This window comes from Sus scrofa, chromosome 1 (assembly GCF_000003025.6).
Source record: "Sus scrofa isolate TJ Tabasco breed Duroc chromosome 1, Sscrofa11.1, whole genome shotgun sequence".
Lineage (NCBI taxonomy): Eukaryota > Metazoa > Chordata > Mammalia > Artiodactyla > Suidae > Sus > Sus scrofa.
The window spans coordinates 150779157-150796057 of record NC_010443.5 but is presented as its reverse complement, the minus strand read 5'-3'; the positions used below and the strand labels follow the sequence as shown (position 1 = coordinate 150796057).

Sequence of the window (16901 nt, the reverse complement as noted above, 5' to 3'; positions counted from 1 at the left end):
AATGTTTCTTCAGTAGTAGGGTGTGAGGGGGGCATATGTTTACATAGACCATTCCCATTTGGCTCTGTGAATCTTTGATCTCCAAGTCAGCTAAATTACTTGTGAATGTTACTTTTTACGGCAAAGGGCTTTTGTGATAAAGTTAGGAGTTTCAAGATGGGGAGATTAGTCTGGATAATCCAGGTGGGGCCAGTGTAATCACAGGAGTTCTCCCAAGAGGAAGTGAAGAGTTCGAAGGGACAGAATGTGATTTAACAACGTGGTAGAAAGCGATGAGATGTTAACTTGCTGGCTCTGGGAGAAGGATAGAAGGAATACAGAAACTGGGACAGGTGAGGGAATGTATTCTTTCTTGGAGCTTCCTAGAGAGTGACCTTGTGGATACCATGGTTTCAGCCCAGCAAAACCTATTTCAAACATTTGTGTTGATTTAATCACTAAATTAGCAGTAATCTGTTACAGCAGCAACAGGAAATCAATAAACCTTGTAGATGATTTCTCAGGGTAATCAGAGCCTCACCCCACCACCTCCCACAGACGTAGCTGTGGCTGCACAACACCAAAGTGGGGAGAAGGAGAGATCAGAAACGGGAAAAGTGAAGAGTGAGATCTCTGACGTGAGAAAGAGAACAAGTTTATTAGGTAGCAATGTGCTATCCTCAACTGCTGTTATGATCGTCACCCGACCCCCAAACAAACCTCTAACGATCAATTATTATTTTCTGAAATTGTAAATAAGTCTTAATTTTCTCAATAAAGAAAAAATGCATAATTCAGTATCTTGTAATAACAACCTATAGTGGAAAATAATCTGAAAAAATACATATATAACCAATCACTTTGCCGTACACCTGAAACTAACACAATATTCTAAACTATGTTTCATTTTTAAAAGAAAATAATGTATATATTGTTTTCCTAGATTTAATCGATCCCCTTATTAGAAAGTCATATCAGGAGTTCCCGTCGTGGCACAGTGGTTAACGAATCCGACTAGGAACCATGAGGTTGCGGGTTCGGTCCCTGCCCTTGCTCAGTGGGTTAACAATCTGGCGTTGCCGTGAGCTGTGGTGTAGGTTGCAGACGCGGCTCGGATCCTGAGTTGCTGTGGCTTTGGCGTAGGCCTGTGGCTACAGCTCCGATTCAACCCCTAGCCTGGGAACCTCCATATGCCGAGGGAGCGGCCCAAGAAATAGCAACAACAACAACAACAAAACAACAACAACAAAAAAAAGACAAAAGACAAAAAAAAAAAAAAGAAAGTCATATCAAATTATATTTATTGCTTTTTAAACAATGTTACTGAAACAATAACTATTCACTGTATAAAATAATCAATTATTTTTATATTAATGACATTATAATAATAATTAATATATTACCTAAAAATAATTATATTTCCTTCTATACATATGTATTACATATATAATAAATAATTATCACTGTATTTATAAGAATATATTTGTAATGTATATGCTTTATGTTTTTTACTTATTTTTAGAATTTTATTTCCTTTAACATATTTCATTGTCACGATCAATCTAACACATCATCTTAACAATTAAAAGAATTTTATGCATGTTTCAAGAACCATTTAACCAAGCCATTTAAGCAATTTTGTGGGTTTTTTTTTTTTTTTGGTCTCTTTCCAGGGCCACACCCACAGCATATGGAGGTTCCCAGGCTAGGGGTCTAATTGGAGCTGTAGCCACCGGCCTATGCCAGAGCCACAGCAACACAGGATCCAGGCCACATCTGCGACCTACAGTATAGCTCAGGGCAATGCTGGATCCTTAACCCACTGAGCGAGGCCAGGGATCAAACCTGCAACCTCATGGTTCCTAGCTGGATTTGTTAACCATTGAGCCACGATGGGAACTCTGCATTTAAGCAATTTTCATTTTCAAATGATTCTAAACATTCTCATTACTAGTATCTATTCTTAGGTTAATTTTTTAGATCAATAGGTGAGACCTTATTTTTGTTTTTTACCTATTTCAGAATGTTGATATATAGTGCTAAATATCCTTTTGGAAAAGTTTTTACTTTCCTGCCAGCATACATACAATTTCATTTCACCACCCCATCTCTCTAACTGGGTACTTCATTATTGCCTTTTTAAAAAAAATAATTTGATAGATGAAAATGATACCTCATTTCTATTGGACTTTAAGTCTCTTTGTTTACCAATATGAATAATTAAGCATTTGTTTCCTATACCATTAGTCCACTTATGCTTCTTTATGAATTAATTTTCACTTTACTTCCCCATTAAGCGAATTAATTTTCATTTAATCTTTTGTACATGAGTATAACATTTTCTTATTGTCTTATACAATCTGTATTCTTTTTTGTTTATTTATTATTTTTATTGAAGTATAGTTGACTTACAATATTGTATTAGCTTTACATGTACAGCATAGTGATTTAGTATTTTTATAGATTACATACCATACAATCTGTATTCTTTATGGGTTAAGAATGTTTGACCAACTGCCTATCCTTTATGTTGCCAATTGTCCTCTAGTTCAGCTTTTCCCTTTTTGTTTTAATTATGGTTTTATATGAGTAATAGATCTTAAATTTAAATATTTAAATTAAGTTTACATTTAAATAATAATGTACCTGAAATTTTGTATATGTGTATACAGTGATATTTTTCCTTATCCATAGTGTGTTTTTATGTCAACTTTAAAGACATGTGCCAAAATCTGACACATATTCAGCAATTTCCCCATCATGTTTTGTGCATTGCTGATAGTTAAATCTATGCCATCTGGTATTTATGCTACTGTATGACACACATAAGTAAATAATTCCTATACTAATAAAGTGGTCTTAAACTTTTTAAAATATACCAACTCATAATGATGAGACATGGAAATCTGTATCAGTAAAATGTCAGTTTACACTCTATGTTGTAACTGGTCACATTGCTTCCTCTGGGACATTCAAATTTCTTTCCTTGCTGAAACACAAAGAGAATATAACACCTTTTGATCTTAGTATTTACCCCAAACTTGTAAATGTGTTTGGCCCAACTTTTTCTAGAGGAAAAACTAAATACTATTGTTGTAAGCTGACCATTATCAACATTTTTGGGTGTATTTTCTCAGAGTGTTACTGAACTCTGTGCACTTTCATAATAATAATCAAATTACAATCCATGTTCATTTTTTTCCCTTTAGGATCCACTTAGCTTATTGAAGTGATATGGTAATTTTATTTGTGCATTACAAAACTGGGGATGTGCACTGTCTAGGACAGAATGCAAATTGAGTACAAGAGGCAGATAGCAGGCCAAACCATATTTGAGACAAGAAAAGCAATACAGATTCAATACAATCTCTGTCAAAAATACCCATGGCATTTTTCACAGAAATAGAACAAACAATTTCAAAATTCGTATAGAACCACAAAAGCAATCTTGAGAAAGAAGTACAGAGCTGGAGGTTTCACACTGCCTGACTTCAGACTATACTAAAAAGCTACAGTAATCAAAATAGTATGGTACTGGCACAAAAACCAACATGTGGATCAATGGAACAGAATAGAGAGCACAGAATAAAATCATACTTTTATACTTTCCCAAGTATCATCCTATTATAGCATTAATTCAGAGTCCAAAAGCTCATCTGAATTTCACCATCTCAAAGTCTGAAACTTTGCCATCTAAATCATCTAAATGTTGGGCAGAGGAGGTTCCTGGGGAAAGTCCTTGAAGGGTTCTGGGCTTCAGTTCCTGAGGTACAGTTCCTCTCATGTGTGGACCCGTGAAGCCAAAGAAACAAGCTGTCACCCCCAACACTTCCCATGCACAATGGTTGGACAACCATCAAATAACAGTTATAGAGATTCTGATTTAAAAAAAAAAAAAAAAAAAGGAATGGATAGGAAACAAGAGTCACTTATCCAAAATTGTCTTGAAATCCAGCAGGTAAATGCTGGATTCTTCCTGATTGTTTCCAGTTCTATGACTAATCTTCCGTAACTGGAGACTTTTCCCTCCAGGCTCCTGGTTCTGCTCCCTGAGTCGTCCTTCTTTTCTCATGAAATTCAGCTGAATATTAGCATAAGATTGCCTCATGCCACTAGAATTTTAGGTTCTGATAACACTTTTACATTTGATTCTCTTTGTCCCTTTTAGTCCAAGCTGACAGTGTTTCTACTGAAATCATTTTCTCAAGAGTCTTGTGGGTCTTGCTGGAAATTCACTGTGGGTTTTGTTCTCTTAGACAAAACCACACCCATAAATCTGTTGGAGGGAACCCTTTCTGTCTCCTTGGCTGCTGCTGAGATGGCTGAGGGTCATTGCACTTGCCTTTCTGGAGGTTCTCCAGATTGACTTAGAGAATCTGTGAGGCCCACATTTAATCTCTTCTTTCAGGGGACTTTCAGTTACTACTTGCTGTGATCGTTTGATGTTTCTGATGGTTGGGCCAGGGTTATATGATCACATTCAGCCTTTTCTCTCTGCCACATGTTAAGCCTTATTTCTAACTTTTAACATCTTTGCTACCTGGAGAAGTGGGAGCTTTCAAAACCATCCAGTCCTATTCCTTTTTTTTTTTCCTTTTTATGGCCACACCTGTGGTGTATGGAAGTTCCTGGGCCAGGGTTCAAATCAGAGCTGAAGCTGCAGCCTACACCACAGCCATGGCAACATGGGATCCAAGCTGCACCTGTAACCTATGATGAAGCTATGGCAACACTGGATCCGTAACCCAATGAACGAGGCCAGGGATTGAACCCACATCTTCACAGAGACAACACTGGGTCCTTAACCCATTAAGCCACAAAGGGAACTCATTTTTGTTAATAATTCTTCCTTAGATTTATTTCTCCCTTTTCTCATGTTACCATAAGGATCAAGTGAAACCAGGCTATACCCCTACTGCTTTTCTCAGTCACTTACTTCACTCTAGAGCCAAAGTTTGTCACTTAGGAGTCTGCCCTCCAACTTCTCTGAAGGACACAATTTCACTTAATTTCACCATGCTTTCTTCCACTACAATAAGGATCTCCCTTCCTTCGGTTCCTAATAAATATCCTCACTTCTATCTGAGCCCCACTGGCAGCCCTCCAAGTCCAGGCATAGTCCAACCATCTGTCTAAAGCAGTTTATACTTTTTAAAATCATTATCTTCAAATTTCATCCAACTTATGACCCCTACTTGATCCCAAACCTGCTTTCCACATGTGTGTTATAGCAGCATCTCACTTGCAGTACCGAAACTCGCCAGAGTTTTCTATTACTGTGAAACAAACAATCACCACAATTTTGATATCTTGAAATAAAACCCAATTTTTATCACATAATTTCAGAAGCCCAGGTGCTGGATCCTCTGCTAGGATCTTACAAGGTGAAGTCAAGGTTTGGCCAGGGCTTGCAGTTTTCACTCACTCCTGAGGGTTCTCTTCTCAGCTGATGCATGTTGTTGGCAGAATTCAGTTATATGACTAGGGTCCCCATTTACTTGCTAGTTAACAGCCAGGGATGCTCTAAGCTGCCAGCATTCACCCTCTAAGAGGTGGGCGGTTCACATCATACCTGTTTGCCTTCTTCTCCCAGGATAGCAGTCTTTCTGATTCATGCTTCACCTTATTTTAGAGAGCTCACCTGATTAGGTCAGGTCCACCCCAAATAATCTCCCTTTTGATGAACTCAAAATCAATTGACACAGGACCTTATTTACACCTGCACAGTAACTTTTTCCATAGGATATAATTTTAATTACAAAATGATATCCCAAGCTACTCACAGGTTCTGCCCATCTCAAGGGAGGAGGTTAGCAATATCTTGAAACAACACAAAGAGGTGAGAATTTTTTGTCATCTCAGAATTCTGCCTTTTACAGAATCCTTCAACTCCTCTTTGAAATTACATGTTACTGTATGTATGTTTCTTTACTGTAAGTAAATCTATAGTTTAGATGGGATTGTATTTTGTCACAAATTGATTTGAAACTAAACACATCATCTCATCTAGGCAAATTATTGTAAACAATATCCCCACATCCTTAAAGTGAACAGTTTGCTTTTCATCCTTTTTACTTGTATGTCTGTTTTTAACAGATACATGCTGCCCAGAAATCAAGCATTAAGTGACTGAGATTTTACTGTGCTCTAAATAAGAGCAGAAGAGCAACTGAAAGTGGAACTTCAAAAGTCACCATGAGATATCACTCCGAGTATTCATTCAGTCTAGTTACTGCATATTCAGGGAACACAGGAAAAGTCTGGCTCAGAAAATCTGGCATGTCACTCATTGTGAACAGGTGCATTTCACTATGTCTCCATAATGTATTTCCAATATTTAATACACAGTTCTATCATAATTGATTATGCATTTTTGTATATAAGTACACTCAAAACTGAAATTACACCAACTATAATCAATTTTAAAAACTTTGGATGATTCTTCAGAGCAAAACAAATTTTTTTGGCCACGCCCATGGCACGTGGACGTTCCCAAGTCAGGAATCTAATCTGTACCACAGCAGTGACAACACAAGCCAGTGTAGTCACCACACTGGATCCTTAACCCAGCACCACAAGAGAACGCCAAGACCAGTGACTTTATAAAAAGTGATGCAAATATGTAAAACCCTACTCTTAGATGCAATTTTAAATTGAGTCACTAAGATAAAATATAGCATGCTTCCTATATCAATATAAGAATTACTCAATGTCTTCTCTCTTTATCTCAATTTGGACTCATTCTTCTTTATCTCCAAGTGTGTTTCTAACCCAATTTTCCTTGATATTTCTTAATTTTTGACACAAGAAAACAAATTAGTTACAATGGTTGATAAATTTTTCTCTTTACTTCAGAATATATTTATGGTTTAAATGTGATTTTTCTTAGAGAATGGTATCAAAAATTAATGCTTAAGATTAAGGTATTTTTTGTGCTATCTATGTGTTCATCTCTATTGGGTACATGGTGTCTTTTTTTTTTTTTTTCTTTCTCTGTTTCTTTCTTTCTTTTTTGGGCCTCACCTGTGGCATATGGAAGTTCCTAGGCTAGGGGTCGAATGAGAGTTGCAGCTGCAGGCTTATGCCACAGCCACAACATCGACCTGCAGCTGGATCTGAGCCACATCTGTGGCCTATGAGACAGCTCATAGCCTTTGCTGGATCCTTATCCCACTGAGTGAGGCCAGGGATCGAATCCACATCCTCCTGGATACTAGTCAGGTTCTTAACCCACTGAACCACAGCAGGAATTACAGATACATCATTTAAGAGTGGACTGAGCACTTTGAGTAATCTGAGTACAAAATGCCATTCTAAGCATTAAAAAGACAATAATCTACTGAAAGTAAGACTGTGCCTCTTTGGTGATAATATTGATTGTTTTTTCTCTAGTTGCTAGACTTCAAAGTTGCTCTTTAGGATAAATTCTGGATGCTGTTTCTCTGAGGTATACCTTTTTTGGCAATGGCCAGCAGCAGTGTGATACCATTTATCAGGGTAACAGTCTCAGGTAGAGCTGAGAAAAGGCTGAGGTGAAGGGTTAGCAAGACAGTAGAGGCAGGAGTATGATATTTATGGGCACAATTTAGGGAAGACATTATTTCTCAAGCCCCAGTTGAAGGTAAATATTTCTCCATTCAGTGATCTTATATTCTCCCCACTATATTAGAGAATATTTTTCTGCCGTTGTTGCAAATATTAGTGTTTAATCCAGATTTTACAAAATGTTACTAATGTGCATGTGAAACCTCAGAGTCCAATGACTCATTGTAAGAATTTCCATACCTCTCTCATACACCCGTTCTTTCCCTTTTCTGTAACTTATTCAGATACAAATGTCAAAACAAAATGATTTGAAAATATATCCCTATTTACATGCATTAGTCCCTGGATTAGTATGTCCCAGAGCAGAGGCCCCTTGTTATGATTCTACTTTGGTCTAGTATTATAGTCACATGAAAGTGGGATACTGTATGACATATGAGTATAGAAAGTAAGCATAAAATGTAAACATTAAGATGCAATAGATATGACAAAAAAATAAAAATTCGGTTTGTAAAGCAAGTAAAACTATGCTGACATCTATAAGCTACATGAGTGGTGCAAAGATACTACTTAGTTTTATCACCAGAATCATCATCATTACTGCCACCACCATCATCACTATCATCATCTTTAGAAAATGGGAGCCTTGTTGATTCTATAAATGTGACAGAGTTACCCACAGGAGACTTTCTGATATTAGGATCCAGGCCTTACATTCTTGCCTCAGTGCTGTTAATATATCATGACTCATGGCATTGAGGGTATTCAGTGAAAGTCAGTTAACTTCCTTGGGTCATTTCTTTTTCTGCTTGAATTCATAAAATGGTTGGGACTGAAATAGATGGCTTCTAAGATCTTATCTAACCCCTAAAATATCCTATGGCCCTAAAATAAGAAATTTTGACAGATGTTAGAATATTGCTGACTACATCCTGAGAACTTCTCAACACTGTACTGGGGATACCATCTAATAAATGAAGGAACCAAGAAAAATATCATCTCTAATATTTATTCTGTGTGTGTGTGTGTGTGTGTGTGTGTGTGTGTGTGTGTGGAATAAAGATTAGAATCATTGTCTTTTTTTGTTTGTTTTTTTTGTTTTGGTCTTTTTGCCATTTCTTGGGTTGCTCCTGCGGCATATGGAGGTTCCCAGCCTATGGGTCGAATCAGAGCTGTAGCCACCAGCCTACACCAGAGCCACAGAAACATGGGATCCGAGCTGCGTCTGCAACCTACACCACAGCTCACGGCAACGCCAGATCCTTAACCCACTGAGCAAGGCCAGGGATCAAACCCGCCCCTCATGGTTCCTAGTTTTTCCTAGTTGTTAACCACTGAGCCATGACGGGAACTCCTAGAATTATTCATTTTTGAATAAAAGAATTGATTAAAGTCCACTTCATGTTGTTTTGAAATTTTTCATCCCTTATCTGGAATACCTGATTTCAAAGCAAATATTTAGTCTACACCCACATGTTTCATCACATGCTGACTTTGATCCTAGGCATAGAATAGTAGAATCCTGCAGTTTTAGTCAATGAAGAAAAAACAAAATACCATAACAAAACTACACAGGCAACATGACACAGAGGATGGATTTGTTTCAATCAAAGCTCACTGTGAATTAATGAGATAGTCACAGAAATTGCTATTATAATACTCATTCAAATGAAAGTGACCATCCAACCACCATGTAGGAACATAAAGGGTTGGGTGCTTTCTTAGGAAAAATACACAGTTTCTTCTGGATTAGTCACTGAATGTCCACCCACTTGGATGACTTCCGGAGATCATTTAATTACAGCAAGAAAACTCTTTTATCTGAAACTGAAATAGTTCTAATGATATATATACAGGATGACATAATTCACCATTTCTTACATAAGCACAATTTTAAAGATTCACAGATTTTAATCTTCAAGTTGAAAGGGACCTCAGACCTTAGCCTCGTCTCATTTACCCGGACTCAACTTAGGCACTTTCCCTGCCCCATTCTTGCCAGATAAGAATCGATTTCTCCCATATCATCTGTGGAATATCCTCTGTGGGAATCCATTCGATTTTGTAACATTGCAGCTGCTATTAGCTGGGCATTTTTTTTTTCCTGAATTACACTCAAATGATTTCCTATCATTAATTAAACAAACATTAATCTTACCTCTCAGGCCTTAATCCATATAACCCACCTAAGTGTAAGGTAGTTATCACATTTGGAACAAAGAAATCTCTAAGATAAACATATTTCTCCTTTGGCCTTTTCTCATGATTCTAGATGCTTCTGCATCCTGGTCAACCTCTCCTAATTGACTACTCTGCTCCTCGTTAATAACACCCAACAAAGAACAGACTATGTGATTATGTGATTTGCATTTTGACCAGTGCAGCTTCCCAGGGGCGGGGCGGGGGGGGGGGGAAAATCTTCTTTGAGCTGCTTTTTTGTATTTTCCTTAGTATAAGCTAATACTGCGTAAGACGTTTTTTGTTGATTATTAGAAAAGTATTGGCTAATAGTGAGTTTGAGTGTAATAAAAATCTTACAAAACCCTAAGAGTCAGGGTTCCTTTATATTATTGTTCTTTATTTGATATATGAAATGTAAGAATGTATATTGTAAGTTATCCTTACTTTTATGGTGTAGCTGTGATAAAAAATTACATATTTCCTGATACATTTTTTTTAAACTTAGCAAAAAAAAAAAAAAATGGAGTTCCCATTGGGGTATAGCGGAAATGAATCTGATAGTAACCATGAGGTTGCGGGTTCGATCCCTGGCCTTGTTCAGTGGGTTAAAGGATCCAGCGTTGCCATGAGCTGTGGTGTAGGTTGCAGATGCAGCTTGAATCTTGCATTGCTGTGACTGTGGTGTAGGCCAGCAGCTGTAGCTCCGATTTGACTCCTAGCCTGGGAACTTCCATATGCTGCAGGTGCGGCCCTAAAAAAAAGCAAAAAAGAAATAATAATAATAATAATAATAATAATAATAAAAACTTGATTTACATCATTTCAAAAATTAATTACCCTTCCCATACCTGTTAAATTAGAAAGAAGTTCTCAATCCATGATTATCCAAAACTGATAAAAATATTTACTAAGGTACACTCTGACCCTCACCAAAGGTGCAGTGGATTGGATGTGGTTGAACAATCATTGGCAAAAACACCAAATGTGCTTTCTTGAATCTCTTGAATCCTAAGCAAGAAAACGACAAGGTTTTTTTTTGTTGTTTTTTGGTCTGTACCTTGCTGAAATGAAGATGCACTACCTCCTCTAACATTTTGATCAACTATTGAAATGAAGACATAGATAGCAACAGGCTGTTTAAATTTGCAATAGTGCTGGGAGATTTAACATTCCCTGGGATGGTATCAAGATTTAGAAAGACAGAGTAACATTCAATACTTCTGGTGCCCTAGAATTCTCTAACTGGATAATTAGAGAACAATTTATTCACCATATAAAATAATCGTCTAACACATTTAACATTTACAAATTGAAAAAAGAGTGGCTGCTATGCCTATCACTGACAAATCCCTGACATTTCAAAAAGATGCTGTCTTTTCTATTTAAAAAAAAGCATAGTTTCAAATGACAAGGTATTCAGTCCTTATAAAGCTGAATTTCTTAGGGTTATTTTTCATTTGTATAAATGTATTAAATATGAATCATTCAGTTTCTGAGGAACATTCCAAATATATGTCTATTAACATGACTCATTATTTGTTAGAACATGATTTTCCAAAGTTGCTGTGCTTTGCCCATAACTCTGAGTATCATCCATGACACCATTTAAAATATTTTCAGAAACCTTTTCTATGTACTTTTTTCCCAAGCAATTCTCCCTCTTTGCCTGCTTTTTAATTGGAACTCTGTAGTCACAGACCTATTCAAAATCAGCAGGACTGCAAGAGAAGCTTACTAAAGAGAACTGCCAAATATTTCTATGCAGGTTTTTAAGATTGAACTCAACCTTCATCAGTGCTATAGCCTCGTAAGCGATAAGCCAAAGACAGACAAAATTCATCATTTCCCAGTTGAACAGTGTGAACTGTCTTAAGCAAAGCTATGATGCATATGCTGAAATAAGTAATCAAAATGTAATCTGTAACCCTCCTGTCACTGGATCAAAGTGAAGGAAATAGAATCGCAGCGATTTTAACAACTTATTAAGGCTCACCCTGCTGTGCTCAAACTGCATGAAGAAAACACCATTAACAGTTTATGAGATTTGCATCACATGACACATTTGAAGGACAAACAGTGAGGTGCAGGGATTCTTACGTTCTTGAAAGGATGTGAAGAGCATCTGAAATCGGCTGTTCCGACTGCCCTCATCTGCCCACATGCGGATGACCCCCAGGCCCGTGCGGAGCATGACGTCATTGGCCACGGTGCTACAGAATTTGGCCTTCAGATCCTCCACAGAGCTGCTACCATCATACACGGCCACGAAATTCCTTTTGCATTCATTTGAATTCTGCATCTCATAGTCCAAAAACCGCAAGTAGATCTGTAAAACAACAAAGACACACTAATTTCCCAGAATGAAGATATGGAAGTAGTTCAGAAAGCACCAGGACTTCCTTCTCTTTCTCAGTCTCACAAGACAGTCTTGATTGTAATCAACCTTATTATTTTCCCCCTGTGGATGGTAGAAAGTAAAGATGTACGACTCAGATCAATTTGTGGTTAAGAATTTTTTGGAATGTTATTATCCTTTCTTAAGGTAAATGCACCATTTCCCACAGCTGAGCATTTTTACCCAAACACTCCTTATTTCCTCTAACTTATCTGGAATCAATTACAAGTTTTCATACTTACAGTTTTATTTTAATCAGAACAAATGTGTTTTAAATATTCCTGACACATTCCTTTGCCATTCATTTACTTCCAAAAATGTGTGGAAATAAATAATCTGTTTTAATTATTTCACATAACTATACTGCTTCATTTTTGAGGTAGAGTATATTTACTAGAACTAGGACAAATAACTCTAAAATTTGTATACACATACAAAAGACTCCTACAAGCCAAAGCAATCTTGAGAAAGAAGAACAAAGCAAGAGGTATCACACCTCCTGATTTCAAATTATACTACAAAACTGTACTAATCAAAACAGTATACTACAGACACAAAAACAGACACACAGAACAATACAACAGAATTGAGAGTCTAGAAATAAACCCACACTTATATAAATAATTAATTTATATCAAAGAAGCAACTGACACACTATGGAGAAAGAACAGTGTCTTCAATAAATACTGTTGGGAAAGCTGGACAGTCACATGCAAAAGAATGAAACTAAACCACTATCTTAAAACATAAACAAAAATTAACTAGGTGGATTAAAGAGTTGAATGTAACAACTGAAACCATAAAATTCTGAGAAGACACCATAAGTGGTGACCTCATTAACACTGGTCTATGTGATGTTTTCCTGGCTGTGACTCCAAAGGCAGGAGAAAAGAAAAAATAAATAAATGCAACTACATCAAACTACAAAGCTTCTGCACAGTGAAAAAAAAAAAAAAAAACATCACCAAAACAAAAAGGGGAGTTCCCGTCATGGCACAGCGGAAATGAATCCAACTAGGAACCATGAGGTTGCGGGTTTGATCCCTGGCCTGGCTCAGTGGGTTAAGGATCTGGCGTTGCCATGAGCTGTGGTGTAGGTCGCAGATGCAGCTTGGATCAGGCATTGCTGTGGCTCTGGCGTAGGCTGGCAGCTGTAGCTCTGGTTAGGCCCCTAGCCTGGGAAACTCCATATGCCATGGGTACAGCCCTAAAAAGCAAAAAACGAAAAACAAAAAGGCAAACTACTGAATGAAAGAAGATACTGCAGATAATAAACTCAATAAGGGATTAATATCCAAAATATATACAGAACTCATACAAATTAACAACAACAACAAAAAGAAAAACCAACTTCATTAAAAAATGAGCAGAGGGTCTAAATAGACATTTTCTACTTTCTGGCCAACAGACATATGAAACACCTCTAATTATTAGGGAAATGAAAATTAAAACCACCATGAGATGACATCTCGCATCAACTAGAATGGCTATGATTAAAAAGTCAAGAAAAAACAAATGTTGGAAGGATGTGGCGAGAAAAGGGAACTTCCATATGCTATTGATGGGACTGCCCTACTACTCAGCTATAAAAAAGAATGAAATCTAGCCTTTGGCAACAATATGGATGGACCTTAAAGATATTATTCCATGTGAAATAAGTCAGGTGAAATTCTAAGATTTCACTCATATGTGGATTCTAAAAAAAAAAAAAAATGAATAAAATAAAACTCTCAGATACAGAAAAACAGATTAGTGATTATAGAAGGAAAGGGAGTTGAGGGTGGGCAAAATGAGTGAAAGGGTCAACTCTCAGCTGGTAACTAGACTTTTGGTAGACACTTTGTAGAGTGTACAGGTATTGAATTATAATGCTAAACATCTGTAACTTACGTAATAATAATTTTTAAAAAATGTTCACTGCTCCCACTCCCCAACCGCAGTGGCATTATTCTCCTTTCGTGCTAAAACATTATTTTGAGCATATTTTAAGCTCTATTTACAGGTTATATGTATCTTTTGCTAAACTCTGTGTTCCTGAAAAGTTGGAGCAGTGTTGTACTTATTTTATTCTAAGCATTAAACATGTGTGACATATGTTAAGCACTCCAAAAAATTTGAATGGATGTACCTTTAATGACCAACTGATTGGAAATTCTGTTTTCTTTATTGACCTCATTTTTTTCAGCATCCATCACATAATTATCAGGCACCTATACAGCAGACTTTGAGTGCTATAAATAATGATAATTATATGGAATAATTTACATTTTATTATCATCAGTGGGAAACAATATGCAGTAATACTCAAAACAAGGTGTTTATAATATAACTCAAAACTATGGCATAAAAGCATATAAGTAGTATGTTATACACTTATAAGGAATCGACTGAAAATAAAATGTGAATCTCAAGTCAGGAAATCCTCATAGAACTCTCAGAAGGAAGAACAAAAACAGGAAAATAGGGGGAAACAGACAGAACTGAGAAACAGTGGAAAGCACTGAGTTTTATTATGCTTTGTATGATGAGAAGGTTTTCATGTATAGGCAATCTCTAACATTTCAGTTGGAAGCTATCTCAAAATTCCCAAATACTTTGATGCTGACTTTAAGGTAGCAACCATTACCACAGCCTTAGAAAACATACCGCCTGGGAAAGCCTGCTTGGACTTCATTCCCAGGTTATTGCTTTATTTTATTCTATCAAAAATTCAAATGTGGAGTTCCCGTCGTGGCGCAGTGGTTAACGAGTCTGACCAGGAACCATGAGGTTGAGGGTTCGGTTCCTGGCCTTGCTCAGTGGGTTAAGGATCCAGCGTTGCCGTGAGCTGTGGTGTAGGTTGCAGACGCAGCTTGGATCCCATGTTGCTGTGGCTCTGGTGTAGGCTGGCGGCTACGGCTCGGATTAGACCCCTAGCCTGGGAACTTCCATATGCCGAGGGAGCGGCCCAAGAAATGGCAAAAAGACAAAAAAAAAAAAAAAAAAAAAATTCAAATGTTACTCATGTAGCCGTTCTTGGATCTACCCTTTCCAACCAAGTACTGCATTCCTATAAATTATCTAGGAAATTCCAATAACGTCCACCCTAGGAAGACATATCTGAAAATGGTAAATCTTTCCAGTTTCTATTAACTAGTTTATTTTTCAGATTTTCATATGGATTTGTAAAAAGGAAATGGATCTGTCATTAAGATGATCTGTATCAGGAAACTGGAGCAAAGGACATAAAATAGCTTGCTCAAGGAAAACAAGCAAATCAATGTGAGAGCCTTAAATAGGATTAAAATCCCAAACTCTTATTTTAACAATCTCTTCAGTGGCCCCATCCTGACTAAAAGTAAAACAAACTGAAAACTATAAAAATACACAATACATAAATACCTATAAAATCTAGGTTTTTTCAGAAGGTAAAATATGTGTCAAACGCACCAAAAATCAAATATATATTTATTTTTTGAAAATGATATAATGACTCCAACGTAGCTTATTACCTCTCAATTGCAATTACAATTGTAAACATACACAGTTACCAATAAGAGAAAATATGGAGTAGGGTGGCTGAAAACCCTTCCTTCCAATGTTCTTACAAAGTAGTCAAAAACAAACATAATGCCCACAGAAAGAATAATAATCATCTGACTAATTCAAGAAAGAAAGATTTTTGATTGTGTGATGTTTTTGGGTAGCTAGATATCTGTGAACAATTATTTCAGGTTTCTTTCTTACATTGCATGAAGAAGCACAATTTAAAATGCTGATTTATTATTTGTACTGGCAAGAACTTAATCTTGCTAATGTGTTACTTCACTCAAATCTCTCAATGGTGATACAAACTTTTTATTATAACTATTTGAAAATGAAAAAACAAACGAACACCAAGGTTTAGAAAACCAAATAACTTTCTCATAGTGACATGGGCCCTTAGGTAACAGATGGGTTTGAACTCAGATCTGCCTAACACTTGTCTCCTTAGTATCACACTCTGCAGCCCCATCTAAAATTTTCTGAAATTTTTCAAAGACTGATATTCCTGAAAGAAACTGATTGTCTTAAACAGAAACAAACTACAAAAAAATTGACAAATAAGCAAGCAAAGCAAAACCATGTCTATTTTTCTAAAGAGACTAAGAAACATGTTGACAATGGAGATATAAATGAGATTCACAGAAAATAAATACAGCCCTCTGAAATAAATGGCTGTCTTAAATTTTCTTTTAAAATAAGATTTTTTTATGCAAGAATATTGCAAGAGTTAGGAAGGCAGTTTGCATAGCTGGCCAAGTCGTCTCATTTCACAACTTTGTATTTTCCACGAGAGGTGAATGATTTGCATTCTTAAAGCTGAAGTCTGAGAACCTTCTATATTCAAAGGCCATTCTTATTAGACAGAATACTATTCATAGAGGAAGTGAACAATTACAGTCACTGGATTTTATATGTTCACTTCTGAAATATTCAATCATTTTAAAATCTTTTTTAGTTAAAAAAAAGAAACAAAATATTCTAGTGAGTATTAGCTTAAGTGGGTGCAGAGCTGTTACTGCAGAAGCCAAATGCCATTACCTGAAAAGAGATCAAGTTTTCCCACACTAGCTATAGAATATATCATATAAAGCCCTCCCCACATTATGATTTACGTGATATCTTGTCAGCTTAAAGCCATGCCATAATATCACCGAGGGGAAGAATGCTATGTGACAATGTTTTTACTTAAGGTAAAAAAACTATAGAAAGCTTTTTAGTCTCTCTACTGAAGAAAAAAATGATAAACGGAATCATATATAACTCCAGTAAAATAGTC

The 16901-nt window shown here is 36.5% G+C and overlaps 1 protein-coding gene across 7 annotated transcripts in view; it reads right to left on the bottom strand.

The window, feature by feature from the left end:
- Positions 1–16901, bottom strand: part of NETO1 (neuropilin and tolloid like 1) — a 110141-nt gene that overhangs the window by 25569 nt on the left and 67671 nt on the right. For all 7 annotated transcript variants that reach the window (XM_021099220.1, XM_021099202.1, XM_021099199.1 and 4 more), the window contains exon 7: positions 11803–12031. In XM_021099220.1, coding sequence (XP_020954879.1) covers positions 11803–12031 — 229 coding nt within the window. The remainder of the gene's footprint in view (positions 1–11802; positions 12032–16901) is intronic.